At 42.9% G+C, this 19,217-nt stretch overlaps 2 protein-coding genes across 4 annotated transcripts; one reads left to right on the top strand and one right to left on the bottom strand.

The window, feature by feature from the left end:
• The first annotated feature begins 539 nt into the window (after window positions 1-539).
• Window positions 540-7,184, top strand: LOC136477744 (uncharacterized). 3 transcript variants are annotated; one of them, XM_066475993.1, is made up of 10 exons: window positions 540-1,056; window positions 2,197-2,533; window positions 2,729-2,805; window positions 3,531-3,633; window positions 4,648-4,716; window positions 5,108-5,219; window positions 5,636-5,724; window positions 6,060-6,121; window positions 6,232-6,328; window positions 6,760-7,184. In XM_066475993.1, exons 2-10 carry the CDS (start codon window positions 2,459-2,461, stop codon window positions 6,808-6,810), a joined length of 735 nt encoding a protein of 244 aa, XP_066332090.1. In that variant the 5' UTR covers window positions 540-1,056; window positions 2,197-2,458; the 3' UTR covers window positions 6,811-7,184. The 3 variants fall into 3 exon arrangements, with proteins under 3 accessions (XP_066332090.1, XP_066332089.1, XP_066332088.1); XM_066475992.1 differs by having other exon boundaries at window positions 2,379-2,805; window positions 6,760-7,183; XM_066475991.1 differs by having other exon boundaries at window positions 2,197-2,805; window positions 6,760-7,183.
• A 180-nt stretch (window positions 7,185-7,364) lies between these two features.
• LOC136477746 (photosynthetic NDH subunit of lumenal location 3, chloroplastic-like) lies at window positions 7,365-9,371 on the bottom strand. The gene is made up of 2 exons (XM_066475994.1): window positions 8,788-9,371; window positions 7,365-8,180 (listed from the first exon to the last, which is right to left on the bottom strand). Exons 1-2 carry the CDS (start codon window positions 9,037-9,039, stop codon window positions 8,067-8,069), a joined length of 366 nt encoding a protein of 121 aa, XP_066332091.1. The 5' UTR covers window positions 9,040-9,371; the 3' UTR covers window positions 7,365-8,066.
• Between the last annotated feature and the right edge of the window lie 9,846 nt (window positions 9,372-19,217).

Here is a 19,217-nt window from a genome sequence, read left to right as displayed (position 1 = left end):
AGGCAAGTAGCAGCAGATGCAGATATAATAGTCAACAAACACGTGGATTGGATCGCGCGAGGCGAGAGGATAAGGGAGAACACAAAAGATCTTTGTCTCTTTTATTTACCGCCCCAGTGGACCGCCCACCGCCACTCCGGCCGACACATCAACCACTGTGAGTGAATCCGCCATGGCCATTTTGTACACACTAGTTGCTGCGACGGCACCGTGCTCGGCCGCACTCGGCTTAAAAAACGAGCTCGGAGCTGTCATGTCCTAACTCCTGATGCCAAATACTACGCACACCACCACGAGAGACGAGACAACAGAGGGAGAATTCTTTCTTTTAATTTACCAAATGCTCGCGCACAATTGGAACAAGTAAGCCGCTGGTGACCAGGAAAGCAATTCCAGGGAGGGAGATTAAGAAAAACAAGTAAGCCGCTGGTGACGCCAGAAAGGAGACGACGAGTACTCGATTCTTTCCTCACTAGAAAAAGTGGAAGCCAAACAAAGAAAGCTGAGGGGGGGGGGGGGGGGGGGGGGGGGGGGGGGGGGAGAGAGAGAGAGAGTAGACTAGCATTAGTTTATAGTGGTAATAATTGTTTGGCAGGCATTGGGAATCCCGGCGCCAGTGTTTCCATCCCCCAGCGTTGAATTCCAAGAGATCTCATCTGCCTCTCGTCCTCCTCGGGCCGTCACGGCGGCGGCTCGGCTCGGCTCTCACTACTCACTCGTTTGGTGCTGGTGGTGTGCGGCGGCAAGTTGTGGAACTGGCCTTTGCCCGTCCCCTTCCTTTTTGAGCGCATATAAGCGAGAGGCGTCTCGCCTTTGGGGTCGGCGGGGCCGCCGCTTTTTGGTTGCGCTCTCCCCTCCTCTCCCCCCTACCCTGCCTTTCCATTGGAGCGCACAAAGCCGGACGGCACCACCATTTAAAGAAGGCCAAGCACACGGCGGAGGAGAAGAGCACCACCACCTCACACTCCATTCACGCCAGGGATTGATCGATCGATCGCGCCGCGCGCTCTACCTGCTGCACGCACGCTTGCCTCTTCTTCTGCTGCTGCTGCGCAGGTGCGTTTCTTGATTTATTGGAATTCGGTAGCGTGATCGGGAAAAGATCCTGATTTGGCAGGATAGGGCCGGCGGGCGCCCGGGCTGTGCTCGTGCGTGCGTTAGTGTTTTCTTCGTTCGGTTGCGTGACCTAATGGAAACAAGAGAGCTTGGCGGTCGCTCGGGCCGGCGTGGAATTCGATGTGGAAAGCGAGCTCGCCTGGGGGCCGCCATCTTTCGTGCAATCATCGTTGCTTGATTTGGTTTCTTCCTTTTCGTTCAAGTCTTTCCGTGCTGCTTCTCTAGTGTACGGGCAGTTCGGGTTCCATCTTGAGGTTTCCACCGTGCTGGAGGGTTTGGGCGTTCGGCTTCTCTGCCTTCTTAAGCTTCTGTTGGTGTTGTAGAGTCCCTACAGAAGGCTAATCTTTGAGGTTCTTTTGCTAATCGCTTCTTTGATTTGTCCGACTGAAAGCATGATTAAAACCTTGTGTCCTCAACTTTTGATAGTTCGTTTCAGTTTTGGTGCTTTCTTGCGGTGAAAATCTCATGTGCAATTCCTCTGAGAAGTCTCTTCCAGCATGATGTTTGTACTATCTTTACAAAGAGAAACATGCACTCGTATTTGTCAATTCATCTATGATGTGGTTTTGATATAATTAACTTGTACTGAATGTAAGACTCTTGCTCTGTGTACTATAGTGTTCTGCTGCTGACATGGCTGAATTATTTCCACATGGTGCAATCATGCTTTTTCGTATATATACAAGTGCTAATGATAGTCCATCTAGTTGTGCCAGCTTTGGTTAGCCACTTCTTGTAAGACCCATGTGAGTAACTAGTTATTGAGGACATTTGACTATAATAAAAAAATAAACTGACTGAGCATTGGATGGTATCTCTTCAGACTCGTTTCTTCTTTTTGTGAAGTAACCACTGGTTAAAGTCTCTTTGAAAAGTTGGTTCTCGCTAACCAGCTGAAAGTTTATTTTGAACTGGATTAGATTAAGTGATTATTGTGCTACTTTGTGAGCTGTCAAATCTCTAGTTCTTAATATAATGATACGTGGCTCTCCTGCGTGTTCGATAAAAAAGATCCTTTAGTTTTATTATTGTCCCCGAGGACCAGATTCACCAATGTTCCTTCTTTCATGTCTTCTGTAGGAAGTCTAAAGTGGAAGTCTCTCAGAACTGAGTACTTTTGTTAGAAGAAAGATTTGTTCTGTCAAGCTTTGCAAATTATCATCATAGTTTGGATGACATCCATGGTTACTTTGACGAGTTTATGGAGCCCTGGTTGCTGAGCTCATCTGGGTTCTCTGACAATGGAACTGTAATATTTGCAGCAAAACTTTATTTCCTCATCTTGGAAGAAAGTTTCAAGAAGGGTTGACAACTTACAAGTGTTCCTGTGAAGCTTGATGACATGTTCGTGAGGGAGGAGTGGGAGAGCGAAATTTCTTCTGTTATGCAGATGTCAACAGATCCTAACAACTATGGGGTATTTCCACATTCATTCTGCAACCAACATGTGGTTTCCTTTCAGACGAGTTCAATTACCAGTGGATCAGGAGCCATACCAGTTTGTCTAGACACTTCCAGTGGAACGAATGGCAATATGGCGATGTTGAACACTACATCTTCAACAATTGTATCCACTGGTTCACCAAACATGATTTCTGATTCTTCTTGCCAGAACCTCAAGTATAGTGCACCGTTGGCTGTGGAGTGGTCCTATCTGGAGCTGCAAATGTTGAATGATGGCCTCAACAAGTAAGATATACTTCCATATAATCTGAATTAAGTATATGTTAAAAAAAAATCTGAATTAAGTAGCTATTTCCATCTCACCTTAATAATGAGACATTTTATCCTATATTTACTATTCAATTTTAAACAATTTAATCATGACCATGCCTCGAAGTTGAGGCCAAACTGCCAAGATTTTGTGTGTCCCTCGGTCTTAGAATATATATTTAGTTGTCCTAAGTCAAACCATCCTAAGTTTGAGCTGAGCCATCAAAGAAGCAAATTTATGAAAATATATTTCATAATGTATCTAATAAAGTTCATTAGATATTGTAAATACCACTGTTCTTTTCTACAGATTTGGTCAAACTTAGGATTGTTTGTCTTAAGACAACTGAAAATCCATTATATTCCAGGACGGATGGAGTATTATGGTTTCATAAACTGAGTTTTGTGATGTTTGTGGTTGATTCTAGTCAGAAATACACCTCTGTTGTCTGTTTTTTTTATACTCTGATGAAAGGAGCACTCTTTATTTCTATAAGGAATTGTTACATGAGCAATTTGTTGGAAATATTAGATCCCTGTTCTCTTACTATAGATGTTATTTCACATTCATGCCTTTTACTTATATTTAGTCCAATAAAAAGAGAGATGATGTTTTTGCTTATCTTATATTTGAAGCTTTTACCTATCAGTTCGTTCCTAATAGTTTATCCTTTTGGTTCACTGGCTAATGAAATTTTCAGGTATGCAAATGAACCAGGAATCATGAAGTACATAAAGATAGCAGCCATGTTACCAGACAAGACAGTAAGAGATGTTGCCATGAGATGTCAATGGATGGCAGCGGTTAGTCCCTGATTTCTCTGATTTATTATGCAGAGTCTGAATGTCATTTCCTCATCTGTTATATTCAATCTACATTTCAACCCAAAACTTAGGTAGCTAACATTTCATAAACCTGAACTCTGATAGATACTAAAGCCATGCAATATGTTTATCCAGTCTAGATTATTCATTTGAAAGGAATATGTGGTCCCACATCAGCTTATGGATGGAGACTAACCGTAGTTTATACTTGTGTGACTTGTCAAGATGATGTCACCATAATTCCACTAAACCATTGCCGCGTATGTGAAAGTAGATCATGCTGAAGATACACTTATTGTCCACATCTATAAAAATACTATATTGGTCGATTATGAACATTAAAGTTAGTGTGATCTGAGCTGGTCCTCCTAAGTATCCTTTTGAGCTGTTGCCTCATAGAATTACCTTTGTATTTGTCTAGTGTGTACTAGAATAATATAAGGAAGGCTGACAAGTGTCTGCTTTTCTCCTGTGTGTTCGAGAAAAAAAGTCTCTGATTTTGACATTACTAATAATAAGGTTTGCAGACTAAAGTTGGCCTGCTCCTGTTTCATGTCGAGGGTTCATAGCATGTATAGCGCATGGAAAGGTTGCGATTATTTTATTTACATTTTTCAGTTAGTACAACAGAGATGGCATATTTGATCCGACTGATCAGTGAACAGCATTCAACTATATAAAGCTGACACTGTCAATGCAACAAATAAGAATAATTCCATGTCTCTCTTTTTTAGTGTCAAGAAAGTAGGAAATATTTTTAGTTTGTTGTAGATGGCAAGCGAAACATTGGTCTGTTGATCCACCATTTTACCTTGAGTAATAATTAGTTGTATCCTACTTGATGCTTTCCACTGGAATGCGTAATAACCAAGTAGTGTTTTATTTTTCATTCTTGTTGTTAATAATGATTAGTTATATTTTCTGAGGGAGTTTGTTCATCATATGTCGCTTTCCTTTTCAATTTCATTGGTGATGATATAGATTTTCTTATAGAGAAAAGAAGCTACAAGACGACAGAAACCTGAAGAACACTATCCTGGAAAAAAGACAAAAGATAGGAAGGTACTCATCCTTTCATTTTTTATAACATTGTTGTCTGTTGTTAGCACCAGCATACTCTACTTGAAGAAATTACTGTTCTGACTACTGATAAACATTAAATTTGGACTTCTTTGTTCTAACAAATATATTTTGAAACACACCAGTCCATGGCTCCATGCATCTACACATGTTTTGGTTTTGTGGAAATGATGAAATGAACTTAACATTTAACACTCCAGTCGCATCTTCTCGACATAATTTTTTTTCTTCATAAAAACCCCAAACAGGATGATGAATTATAATGTGATACTGTTAAAATGCAGTTGGGATGAGAAATGTACATGATACAACCTTATACAAGTAGTATCTATGAGTTCATTTTTAAATGGATCTGATTAAGGTTGTTTCTCAGGATAAAATGGCTGAGCCGTCATCATGGGGTACCAATCCTCCTGTTCAGACTGAGATGAGATCTTCCTCATTTATTCCTCAGAACGCCAAAAACAATGGATTTATCTCTGGAGGTTGGTAGGTCACTTAAAGAGTGATCGAGAGATTGACTGTGTGTAACGTACCGTTCACCATTGCTTTTGGCAACGATGAAATATTTGAAGCAATTTTGCGTTCTGAGGAATGCTCGAATGCTATTCCATAAAAGTCAAAACCATATTAATGCATTTAAACATATAGCATTATTGATATTTGATGGTGATTCTGCTCTGAAGTTATCCTTGGGGCACTTAATTCCATAAAACATCACCACACTTTTCAGCATATTTGAGGATCTTTATATTGTAAATGTTCCAGAGTCCTCTTAGTTTCCACTATAAGCATATGAAGTTTCTTTATCTGCCAAATTGTTGAAACAAACATTGCCCTGATTGCTTCAGATCATTCAGTTCTTTACAAGGTTTGACATGTTTCTGTTTCTTTTATGCAGACTCTCAAATTGACCGTGGAATGCTAAATATATTGGAAGAAAATGCTCGACTACTCAATCAAATAGAAGTAAATATTTTAACATCACAGGTTGGTCTTTTTTTTTTTCCTCAAACCTTTTGTTTCTTTCTTGTATGATGCATCTTATAATTTAGCCAATTCAGTTCAAGGCATTAGTTATATTTTAAATATGTGTCTTCATTCAGATCAACTCTTTATTTAGTTTGCTAACAAAACTATAGAAACACAATAAAGGTTAATGGTTGATGCCATCCAGACCCAGTGCTCATAACAACTTCTTATTGGAGAGAGAAAAAAAACATTCCAGCATCTGTTTGGAGCATATTTTTGTGAGAAATTTTCATGAGCAGCAGGAAGATTTAGCTGTGCAGGAGTAATTTTCAATTCCTCTGAATACTTTTCAGGCTTATAACAACATTGATCTTTTCCATCACGCAAGAAGGAACATCAATGGTCTTCAACAAAGGTAGAGTTTACCACATTTTATACACAAAAAATGGCTCAAAATAGTAAAGTGTGTGAAACACGTGTTTATATGGATGCTTTCTCTAATGTGGCACTCTCCTTAATGAACAGCATGAGCCAAATTCCCGGAATAATGAGCAAGATGCCCCCATTGCCTGTTTCGGTGGATGAAAGGCTAGCTAGCTACATACTCCCTCGTGCTCCTATGGTAAATGTCTTCTGCTTTGCCTATGATCTGCAATCTGGTACCTTGTTGGTTGTTGATCAGTATCTTAGCTACTGATATGAAGATACAGAATAAAAAATGCAGTCTGGGCTTGACCAATATTGGGCTGCATATAATATGTCACCACTAACCAGTTACTCCAAAATCACTTTTATCATTGGCTTGATATTCTGTTTCGTCCTGCCATTACTAAATAATACTCACTTGGTGATATTTAAATTGCTTATTTGTTAGCCAAATACTCAAGGAGTACATAAAACGTACATTCATTAGTAATTTCTGTAATAGTGTAATCAATGTCATCAGTCTCAATTAGCAATATGCATTTTCTTTTGACATATATATTGCTGTTCTTTTATCACCGGGTTCTACTGAAATTCTCACTCTTGATATGTCACTGCTTTCATTTGAAGGTACAAGTTCTTGGCAGCAGTCATTTGAAAGAAGAACCAAGAGTATGGTAGGCCACTGCTAGACAGGGCAGCAGCTCAATTTTCACCAATAGGTTGATCAAAAATATCTGAAGAGCCATGTGCTTGGGAATCTGCATGGAGGGCATAGGTGAAAGAACGATCTGGCTTTTCTGATGTCTGAAAGCTATAGAAGCAACATGATCCACTTCAGCACATAGCCTTAAAAAAACGCTGTCCAGCTTGCCTTCTCATGATGCTCTGTATTAGTGATTATGAATTTGAGATAGGTAGAGTTTTCCGTAATCTGCAGTTTTGCTCACCTTGGTTGCACATATTGATTCTTTTTCGGGTTTTGTCCTGGTGATCGATGTTAACAGAAGTGTAGTATAGAAACTAAACTTGATATGAATAATTAGCGGGAAAAGCTTAGCCTTTTTGTCTAGTATTCTAGTTCCAGTTATAATGCATATGCAAGCCTGGTTCTCTAAATTACAATCTCTCTCCTTCTGTATGTGCTGCGTGTCTCTTTGAAAATTGAAACTGCAAGAATTTAGCAGCATTCCAGTTAAAGTGCTGTAACACATACTCCACAGCAGAGTATCAAGATGGGGATCGAGGGAGAGTAGTAGTAGCAGGAAGTCACAGTACGTTTTCATTTTCAGTTTGTATGACACTGATTTGTGGGATCTTATTGTCAGATGTCGTGAGGATGAGAGATTATAGCTGCCCATGTAACATTGAGACATCACGCAAAATATTTTGAAATACGTAGAACCAAGGGAAAGGAAACCTTCATCCTCGCTACTGAGATCAATTCCCATCACCCTCGATTATTGTCTGTGATTGCTCACGTCTCTAAAATCCGAACTGAACTCATCGGAGGCCAAGGGTGTTGCATGTAACATACTAACATGTGGTATATAGAGGCAACGCTGTAAGCATCCTTTGGATGTTCTTGCCTAATGTTTGGAGTGAAACTCCGTAGCTTTTGGCAATCTGCGCAACGTTTACCATCAATCGAACTCAGCTAAATTCATCAATCTGCGTACCGCTGTACAACGACGCAGACCAGGAGCAATATAACGGGGATAAAACCACTTGGCAGCTGATGTTTTTCAAGCTTTGCTTCATCCAGCTCTCTCCCCATGTATGTGCACAGGTGATGTAGCCAGGTAGTGCCCACATTTCTTACACGGTGCTGGACATGTCATCCTCGTTTCTACGACAGTTTCTTCAGGCACGCTTCTCCCTCATTTTAGTGATTCTTCAGAAGCACTGACGACAGGCGATGGGATGTTGCGAGGACATCAGGCTGCTGCCGGCGGCGCAACGGCGGCGACTACCTCACGGAGCGCCTGAGCCGCGTCGCCGTAGCACAGCTTCACGACGGAGACGCTCCGGTTCGCCACAGCATCACCCAGCTGCATGCACGCATTTATACAAAAGCAGTTTCAGCATCAAATCAACTCATCAAACGCACCCACAAACTCAACTAGTTTATTGTGTTGCCTTTGTCTACACAAGGGCCCTTTGAGCTTTCCGAGTTTGACCATGACTACTTACGCAGTAAGGCAGAGGTGCAACTTCAGTTTATTGGCAAATACTAGTCAACTCAAAAGTCAAGAACCAGAAGAACTTGCTTAATGGTGCACAAGCATTGATATGCAGTTCGTAATTCGTTTATATCTGGATGATCTGGCTGGCTTTTGTTGACCTGATTATGATACAAAGTGAGGTGAGAAGGTTCTCAACTCTAAACAGTATTGTCCCCATCTGGTACAAATTGTTGATCGAGTACTGATATGTGTAAAATAAAATCTACCATACCATCTTTTTCTAAAATTGGCCGATAAATGGGCTATGGGGTAAAATGTTAATTGTTAAAAAGTATATTGTTTTTTTTTCATGTACGGCGTTGGTACTACCTGGTAAATTTATCATGCTGACTGAAAACAAAAACAAAAAAGAATGCTTCTAATAAAAGCAACTGCTACTAAAGATGGGAAAAGAAGGCACCGATCTCATAACCTCATCCATGAAGTAGAAGAAATCATTGGCGAGAAGGGTGATCTCCTCCCTGCGATCCTCGCACTGGTTGCAGGCAATCACACGATTCAGGTCAATGTACAGGAAGGTGGCCTTTAGCTGGAGATCCCTCCTGACCAAATCCCACAGGTCATCATCCAGATCAGTCGTCAGATCCTCCTCCATGGACAGAAGCTCAAGTGCCGAGCTCTTGATCCGACAAACGCATCCCCTCAGCTCCATCCCCTGATCCATTGGTGCTCCTGCCAGTGCCCTCTGCAGCTCTGCTATATCTTGCAGTTGCAGATGACAAAGGATCAGAGCCAATGATGTGGACGTATTTATGGAAAGGCGAAAAGAGAAACTGATTCTTGGAGGATGTCTAGAAGCAAACAGATGTCAGCATGTGCATCAGAGGAAGGCCCCCGTGTAGTGCGGCAAGGGGCAAAGTGGTCAGTGCAGAAGATTACAAGATTAGTTATGCATGAGAGATGAGACCTTTCTGAATGTTGTTGGACTTTCTTTAACTGAAAAAGAGAAAATAGGAGGAAAAGGGAAGCCAAATTTTGCCACCTTTCCTCTCCTTTGACATCCAGCAAGGTAGGCAGCAGAAGAAAGTATCAAGAGTTGCTCACAAGGAAATTGATGAAATGTTTATAACCAAACACCGTTGCAGCCATAGGAGAAGTATAGAAACTTTGGAACAGAGGTCTGGGTTGGTACCCAAAGTAGAACATAAAGCCCCGTTTGGCAGGGCTTCACTTCACTAGTGAAGCCATTTTTTTTTTGCTTCAGCTCCACGAACAGTTCCACCGGTGGAGCTGAAGCGGTTTTGGTAAACCGTTTGGCAAAATGGCTTCCCTGTGAAAGCATGTTTTTAGGGGCCTGGAGGAGGAGCCGGAAGAAGCCACTTTTTTTGGCTCCATCCCACCCCAAATCACTGTGAGAGCATGTTTTTAGGGGCTTCACAAGTGAAGCTATTTTACTTTACCCCGTTTGGTAGAAAACGGTTCCAAACGGCTCCTGAAGCCGGTGGAGAAGCCCTGCCAAACGGGGCCTTAAAAAAAAGAAATGCAATGCTTTATTCAGGGAAGAAAGTTAACAAAAAGCAAATATGATACTCCCTCCGTCCAAAAAAAATTGATGATATGGGATTTTCCAGATAGATTGGTGGAGAAGAGAAATGTCCCTAATACCCTTAGTATGTCACACATAATTCCCTTAAAAGAAGGGATGTCGCGTGGTTTACTTCCTAATTAAGACGGGCTGCATGCAAGCATGCAGAGATCTGAGGCAGGCAACAATCAGTAGCACATCTCAATTGGAAATTTGGCGCCGGATTTGTGGGCCGACAGCGTGTCTAAAACCCAGAACATCATTTTTTTCTAGGACAAATTTTAAATCACAGAACATCACTTTTTTAGGGACGGAGGGAGTATTATAGTACACTAAAGAAAATTACGATATGCAACTAAATATGAACATATTTTGGATGGCGTTTTATAAAGAACATTTCTACTAGTCTATAATTCATGACGTCTGTTGAGGGTGCATTATATATTGGGACCCTCATTGTCGTGTTCAAGGTCCAATTACATAGCGTAGGGATTAACAATATAATATTTGGGGTCCATTTGTAACCTTTGATTGCATCTTTGTAAATACAAACCCCATCGAGGTTCATTTATAGCCCCTAATGGCATTGTTGTGAATATCAACCCCACCATGAGAAATAAAAAAAACATCCCCTCCCACCTCTCCTATAAAAGGGGGAGAGGGGGATGGTCACTCGGCTTTCTTCCTCCCTCTCTCATTTGCTCTCTCTCCCTTCGTTCTCATGTTTGGTGTCAACACCAACAACGTCCATAACAAGTATCCTAGTTGATCATTTACCATGAAACACTGTTAAACCCACTGTTTTTGTACATATACTTCTCACATGATTGTTATTTTTCAAGAATGGGTGATTAATCAGACCTCCAGACATCCTAATTTGCAACCAACACACCTCAAATTTGTAGTTTTCCTTTTTCTTCTTTAATTTTTTTTACTCTTGATAAATTTGCATATTTTAACGATGTCATCACAAATTCATAATCCTTGATTGAGGAATTACATGGTCAGTATAAATGCATGTTTTAATGATCTCATCAGCATGACGATTTTTGGTCTTCTTTAACTCCATGCAATGATTTTTTTTATCAAATAACTGTGCTTAAAAAAACGAACTTCATGGTGGTCTTTTATTTTTCATAATAAAAGGAGGTAGATTATTCAAACATACAGATCCAGTACTATTTTGGACACTTTGATGGATTAATAAACAAAAAAACCTCAGTGTAAAGAGTTAGACTGATTCACGATAGTGAAATAACAAATATAAGAATAGTTCAACAATCTCAAAGACTTAGACCGAGAACTTCTTTTTGTTTCTTTCTTTGTCTCTTAAACTCCTCCATTTTGCTATTTCTCTTGTACTGTGTTCTTGCTTTTTTTAAAAAAAATATTTTCTCAGTAGGGGCTCGGTCTCTGGCCCCTCCTTTTTTCCTCAATAAAATTTCACCGGCCACACGAAGTTAACAGCATTAAGGAAGAAAAAAATAGAGCTCAGTGGCACAGTGGAGAGATATTCCCTCTCTCAGCTTTGTAATAACAGATAAATTCAATGCACAAATGAGTAATTTTAAGAGCATTCCACTATGTGGGCAAACCAAATATGAACCTAGTCTGATTCGCTTTCCAATGATCAGATTAAGCATCCCTAATAACTGAAAGGTAAAATATCTTGATACCCTACTCCCCATTGAAACATCTTGATTCAGCTGAACCCTTTAACAGAAGGAAAAATGACTAATTACTTTTTTTAAAAAAAATGCCACCTTTCTGCAAAAGAAAACCTGATAAGCAAGATCAATCCTACAGGACAGAAGATAAGGTTGCAGCATTTCAACTGTGTAAAACAGAAGTGATAGATAACTTTTTACGTATTTTCGTTTATCCTCTTGAAAGGTCCTAATATAGCGAGAGGGGGGTCGAATAGCCTATTTAAAAATCTACAAATCAACTAGAGAAATTTGATTAGTATAACAAATAGCGAAATGTAAACTTGCTCTAGCTCTACAAGGGTTGCAAGCCACCTATCCAACAATTCTAGTTATTATAATCACTAGGCACATAATTTGCTAAGTCACTACTCACTAAGAGCTCTCACACTCGCTACACTAAAGAGCTCTACTGGATGAACTTAAACTACAAAGCAAGCTCTCAATTGTAACTACACTAAAGAGCTTGCTACAACTAGTTTGCGGGAATGTAAATGAGTGAGTAGGGTGATTATACCGCTGCGTAGAGGAGTGGACCAATCACAAAATGAATATCAATTCAATCACCGGGAGAATATCAAAGGACAAGAGACAACCGATTTTTCTCCCGAGGTTCACGTGCTTGCCGGCAGGCTAGTCCCCATTGTGTCGACCAATATTTGGTGGTTCGGCAGCTAAGAGGTGTTGCACGAACCTCGTTCACGCAATTGGACAGCGCAAGAGCCTACCCACAAGTGAGGTAACTCAATGACACGAGCAATCCACTAGAGTTACCTTTCGGCTCTCCGCCGGGAAAGTACAGGACCTCTCACAATCACCGGGAGATGGCCACGAACAATCACCAACTCATGCCAATCTTCCTCGGCTGCTCCAGGCCATCTAGATGTGTGGCAGAACCGCCTAATCTAATGCCTCTCAGGAGTACTTGTCTTTCATTAGACACTAAGTACTCAAGGGAAGACACTAAATTACGCAGTTCCATCGAGCACACCCCAAGGGAGAACCCAAAAATTCATATTTTTCCATCAGGATCACAAATGAGAGAATAAAGCTTACAGCATTCTTAAACCATTTCTTACATCACTTTCCATGCAGCATCAGAGTATAATATTTATGGATTATAACAGCGGAATATACCCATGTTATCAGAGTTATGAACAATTTAATTTAAAAGCGGAATATAAACATGTGATCAGAGCTCCAGCGGAAATAAATATCTATTCATGATATGATGAAGCATTGATATATAAACTATGACAACAGATTATAAAACTTCTATTTATAAAACATTTAGCGAGAGTTATAAATAAAAACTATGATCGCAGCATAAAGGAATCCTCTCTGAGCCCACCAGGAGGAATCCACACCCAAGAGTCAGCTCTAGCATCCGCCTATCACCTGCAACAGGAGGAAATAAAACCCTGAGTACTCAATTGTACTCAGCAAGACTTACCCGACAGGAGGAAAGAAAAGACTCCGAGGATATGCAAGGCTATCTAGCTTGTGGGTTTATTGCATCTACAGGAAACATTACTAAGCGTGCGTCTTTATATTCAATTTTATTAGCAGTCAACATTAGTTTATTAACTAACCATTCTATGTAAGCACCTGTGCTACTTTCAAGCAGGTGGTAAGCAATCAGAATCATTTTACCATCTTTCATCTTCTAGTTCTTACTACGCTGCTAGACTGTAGACAAGTCGTATCGGATCGCCCGGCGATTCGCGAACAATGTATCCCAGTTGGGTACCCTAAAACACAAGCCCTGCTTGTACCCTAGGCACAAGCAAGACCAACCCACTACCCTCCTGTCATGGGGGTCCAGGTCCCCGTCCAAACTTGGACTCCAAGCCCCCGCTCCTGAGTCCCGGACTCAGTGCGGTGCTTAGACCTCCACCATCCCCGCCTCCAATTAGTCGGTTCGGAAAGAGCCGGAACCCATGACAAGAGAGCAATAAGTCTTCCCGAGCCCATACATAAGTATGTGTTCAGGATAATAAGTCTGTGACCTGCCTAGAACTCAATGCAACGGCCAATCCTTAACCGACACAGGCGGAACAAATGTAATCCGAGCCTCGCTCGAATGCCAAACCAAGTCCAGATCCAAAGTACCATTCCGTCTGGTCTCCAATTATCATTCATATATATTCCAGGTGATAATAATATAGTAACAACAATAATATATTTTCTATCTCTCGCGAGTGACAGGCAACCACTCAACTTCTACCGGAGTCCTATAGCATAGCAATCTACACGATCCTGTCATATTAGTAAGACTCATAGGATATATATATATATATATATATGCAAGTGGGTTTCATTCAACTCCTTAAAACTTAATGCACAAACATAATATAAAGTGCAGAAAAATAGGGGTTATGCACCAGGGCTTGTCTGGGTAACATATAACAAAAAGTTAGTATTCCATCTTGGTGACACGATCTCCAACAGTACCATCTCACCAGCAACTCCCGATGATTCTGCAATCCATCACCGTACCTATTATGGTATGCAATACAATGCAGAGATGATGCAATAGTTAATTAACAAGGCAACAACAACTCTTAAAACAGAGTACACACTATGAACTAACAAGCTAGCTCTAATGACTAACGTACTAATCTACGTATCAACATCGTCGAGAAAGGTGTTATTTTCCAACAAGTGTTTTAGTTACACAATTCCAAGGTGTTTCTTTATTTCATTTATTTGATTTACTATATATTCAAACTAGGCCTCATTTGCTATCTTAGCAATTTAATTATTCTGCAGCTACAAAAATTACAGTGGACACCTAACCATATGATGAACCTACCATAAAATTTTTAGAGTTAATACTATCACCGATTTATCATGAAAATTCCTACAAGTTTATGTCTTAACAATATTAAGCATGTTAAAATAATTAGAGCAACACTAAAAACATACAGAACCTATGCGAACGAAATACACTATCAGATAGATTATGATTTTAGAAACTTAACAAAATTGGTTTGGTATTTTTGTGATTTTTCTACACTTTTTGGCGGATTTATGAAGTTTCTGCAAATAAGAAAAAGGAAAAATGAAATTTCCTCCGGGCACTGGGCTACGCGGCCAGGCCGCAGCTGTGGCGGCCCACGCGGACGCGTGGCCCAGGCGGGGGCGGGGCACGCGCGTGGCCACAGGCCGTGGCCCATGGCGCGGCGAGCGCGGCCCAGGCGGGGCAGGCGGCGGCTCAGCAGCCGGAAGCGGCCGGCCCATGCGGTTATGCAAAAAGGACCCTGCATTTACCTTAAACTAACTTGAGGTAAACAACACTATGTGCTACTATTCATATGAGTCATAGTTTTGACACCTAGCCCCCCGAAAAAGCTTTTATTCACACTCCTACGCCCTCACCTCCTCCAGAGCAGAGTATGCGGTGGGGGAGCCATCACCGGCGGGTCTCCGGCCGGGGCGGCCACGGCGGTGACGCAGGCGATGCACGGAGCACGGCCACGCTGGTGGGGCCCGAATCACGGCCCGGGGCGGCGCATGGAGGCGGAGCCCCGCGACAGGCATCAGCAGCAGGGGCGGCCCGGAGCGGACGATGGCGGGGGTGGCAGTTGTCACCAACGATGGTGGGAAGGCGTCATCACGGCTTGCCCGCTGCCGGGTGCACCCTCTAGTACCTACGCCATGGCCGGAGGTGGCCGGCAGCGCTCGGGCCGCGTGGGCCGACGGCCACGGCACTGTGGCGAGGTGCAGGCGGGGCTCGGCAACGGAGGTGGAGCGGCGTGGGGCAACACGGGGCTCGAGCGCGCTCGCGCGCACGGTGGCCTGGCGATGGGAGCAGCCGTAGGTGCTTGCAAGGGCCGGCCACGCGCACGGCGGTGTGCAGAGGCCGTGGCCGCGCTCCAGCAGGGCAGGCCGAGCGGCGGCGGGGAAGGCGCTCGGGAGGGGCAGCGCTGTGGGACTGCAGGGCCAACGTGGGGCCATGGGGGCTCACGCGTGCTCGTGTGCTCTCGCGAGGGGGTGCCGGGCGACGGGTGGGCGGAAGGCGCAGCGCGGCGACGGCGGCCTCCAGCGGCAGAAGCTCAGGCGAGCGCACGCCGGGAGGAGAGGAAGATGAGGCGGGTCAGGGGCGTTCCAAGCAGGGATGCTGGGGCACGCAGCAGAGGGAGAAGCAGAGCGGGGAGGGCAAGAGCAGCAGCTCGCTACGGCGGCCATGGCGTGCACTCGGCTCGGCAGAGGCAAGCAGAGAGAGAGAGAGTGAGAGATTGCAGAGGCAAGGACAGTAGCTCGGTCCTTTCCTTAATAATGCGCGAGTCGTACTGGGCGAGGTAGGTGAGATGAGTGGTTGCGAACGATGCTGAACGCTGGTTCGTGAACGAACACCAGATTGAATTCGCAACGCGTTCTAACGAAGTTATGCAATTTCTATGAGAGTGCCGTGACACCCATCACCACCCCGACCTACACCGTTCTCAAGTGCTCATTTCGACACAACTGACGGTGCAAAAACATGAAGTTGGTGCTTAGGAAATTTTACGGATATTTAAATGTCGAAGTAGCATTGACTATCATCTTTTCAGACTTAAAAGGAATTCAAGGTTCCAGTTAGAACTAACACTCCCTAGCACTTTTGGTTGAATTTTTAAACGGTCAAAACTTTACCAAACTTCACCAACAACCATTTCACGACATATCACACACTTTATACCAATCAATAGAACCAAAACATCAGGGCGTCATTTTACTATTTTACATTTTAAAAATCGCCAAAAAGTGTACTTTCAACACAACTTCAATTTTTTGCCGATTCAACGAAAAGGGCTAATTTTAATTTTCAATTTGATTTTTGAGCTTCCAAGAACACTAGTTAACAACCTTTGTTTTCAAAAATTTAAGTTGCACTTTTCATTTACACCATTTGCTCATCACCTTTAGTTAAGCACTACACACAAGCTATATTTTATTTTTGTTTATAGAAATTGCTTTTCGTGCTAAACAATTAAACTACTTCTCTTATTTTCTTGTTAGAATTTTCATTATCGCATTTGATTAAACTAACTCACTCTACTTATGGATCTATCTCTCAGGCCATAATCTCCATGCTTAGCGAGCTCGTAACACCAGAGGTGTTACAAGGTGGCGGCAACCACCAAGAGAAACAAGAAATCCGCAGCCACAACGATCCCCTAGTGCCACTAGATGCAATCACTCAAGCAAATGCACTTGTAATCACTCTCAATCTCACTATGATGATGAATCAATAATGGAGATGAGTGGGAGGTGTTTGCTTAGGCTCACAAGGATGTCAAGTATGTCAAAGTACCAAGAGAGTGAGCCTCAAGCCGGTACCTTCTTATTTATAGAGCCCCAAGACTCAAAGAGCTGTTGAGCACTATCGGGCTGATCGGACGCACCGACCGGACACACCCCTACGTCCGGTCGGCCAGTGTCCGGTCGCCAACGGCCATCCACGTGTCCCCATTTGAACCAGAGCCGCTCGATCTCAACGGTCGAATCCCGAGCACGCGAACAGTTAAGTTACGACCGGACTCGCTGCTCGAACGACCGGACTTGCTGCTCGAACGACCGGACTCGCTGCTCGAACGACCGGACTCTGAACCAAACAACATCAGATCAATCCCAGAAAGGTTCCAGAGCCGTTTTAAGCTGACCGGACGCGTCCGATCATCATTGACCTGACGCGCCTGGCGTCCGGTCCTCACAGGTGCTCACTCACTGCGCTGTCGTCATCGTACATCAGCCTCGACCTGACTCGGACCCTGCGCGTCCGATCGCGTCAACGCGCTCCTCGGGAAAAGGTGACCGGACTCGTAGGTGAGCAGCGTCCGGTCCTTCTCTGCCCTCTCGTCCAGCAGCGCTGCCTCAGTTAAAAATGACCGGACTCGCCTTGCCAACGTCCGGTCAGGACGTGTCCAGCCTCCGGTCAGAACGTGTCCAGCGTCCGGTCGACGTGTAGCTCCTCCTTTTCTTTTTTCTAAGTCCGCAACCTCTTCGCCCTTGCTTCCAACTTACTAACCACAAAGTGTAGAACTTATGTGCACGTGTATCAGTATTTTTCAAAGCATTTTACAAGGATCAAAGTTAGCACACTAGGTTCCTAAATACATATGCAAAAGTCATGTCACCTAGTGGTACTCGATAAACCGTTTATCCAAAGATTTTCCCTCTTTATAGTACGGCTATCGATTCTAAGTCACTCAAACCCTCTATGATGTCTTGAGTGCAAAACAAAAACTTATCATATACCTTTGCCTTGATCTTCTCGGTTTTTATTTTTCTCTTTCTTCTTTTCCAAGTTGAGCTTGATCATCTTCATTTCATGTCCACCTCCATCACCATAGACCTCATCTTGCTCAAACACTTAGATTGGACCACTTTTTCTAATTCACATACTTAGATCAAAGGTTAGTCCTAGGTTTTATCAATTATCCAAAACCAAACTAGGCATTTCACCCCTCCACGCTTAAACCATGCGCGTAAAACTAACTGAACAAGATCACTGGATGGGATCTCATGTTCGTCCACATCAGGCAAGAAATAAACAACTGCATTAGCAGCAAAACTATCATAGATTTGCCTCAGCGTTGTTGGGTTGGTAACTCCGCACCACTTACCTGCGACAAATCCAATCAAGTTGGGTTTCTCAATTCCCCACCTGCTCTTCTTTTTTTCTAAAAAAAAGGCCAAAGGGAGTCAAGAAATGGGGGCACAAACTCTTGGTCATATGTCTAGACCCCATAAGCAATGCTGCAATAATCTTTTATAAATGGATAGAAATTTTTGAGGAAGTTAACGAAGGTGAAAGTGAGGATGCTAGTGGCGGTTGCCCCTAAGAAAAAGGATGCGGCAAAAATACATTTTTTAGCCCTCTGCTCTTGGAATTGATTAATTGGCTTGAGCGCTCTGATTAAATATAAAGGTTAAATGGGGAAAGGGATCGAGTACGACAGCGTCGGCCGCGATTTCCTCACCTTTGTGCGACTCTACAACCGTAAACAGTTGGTGCTTGATTGCAGCATTTGCTAGGTAGTACTCCTTATTAACCTAATACAACTGTAAACACGAAGCTAGCACAGGGAGGAATCAAGAAAGGGAGAAAGTATGAGTGCGGTAAAATCCACCTAAACAGTTAGTGCGGGGGGGGGGGGGGGGGGGGGGGGGGGGGGGTACGCTGTATATATATAATTTGCTGGGCAAGTTTTAACGTTCAACATGGAAGAAGCAAAGTACAACAATAAATTGGTATATCTCTACACCAAATAAAAAGACAAGGACCGTAATCGCATCATCTGTCTGGTGATACCAAGTCACAATCTCTGCTCATGTTTCCGTGTCCGATACGAATCATCTTCCACTCGGACATCACACGTCCATGTTCTACATAGTTCCGATACGAATTCCTTAGAACTCACGCGTCGACGTCCGATTACTGAGGTTCGGTAAAAAGATCATGACCACGGCATATATCTAGTAGGAAAAAACACCTTAGCAAATGAACAACAACACGACAAACCACCACAGAACCACACTTCTGGCAAAACCACTAAAGCATCGGTGGATGAAGTGTTCTACACTTGTTCTAACTTCCTTAGGGTTCAATGGACTCCAAGACTC

The sequence above is a fragment of the Miscanthus floridulus genome, chromosome 8, assembly GCF_019320115.1.
Source record: "Miscanthus floridulus cultivar M001 chromosome 8, ASM1932011v1, whole genome shotgun sequence".
NCBI lineage: Eukaryota > Viridiplantae > Streptophyta > Magnoliopsida > Poales > Poaceae > Miscanthus > Miscanthus floridulus.
Note: the sequence above shows the minus strand (reverse complement) of the source record. Positions and strands in the feature narration are given on the sequence as shown.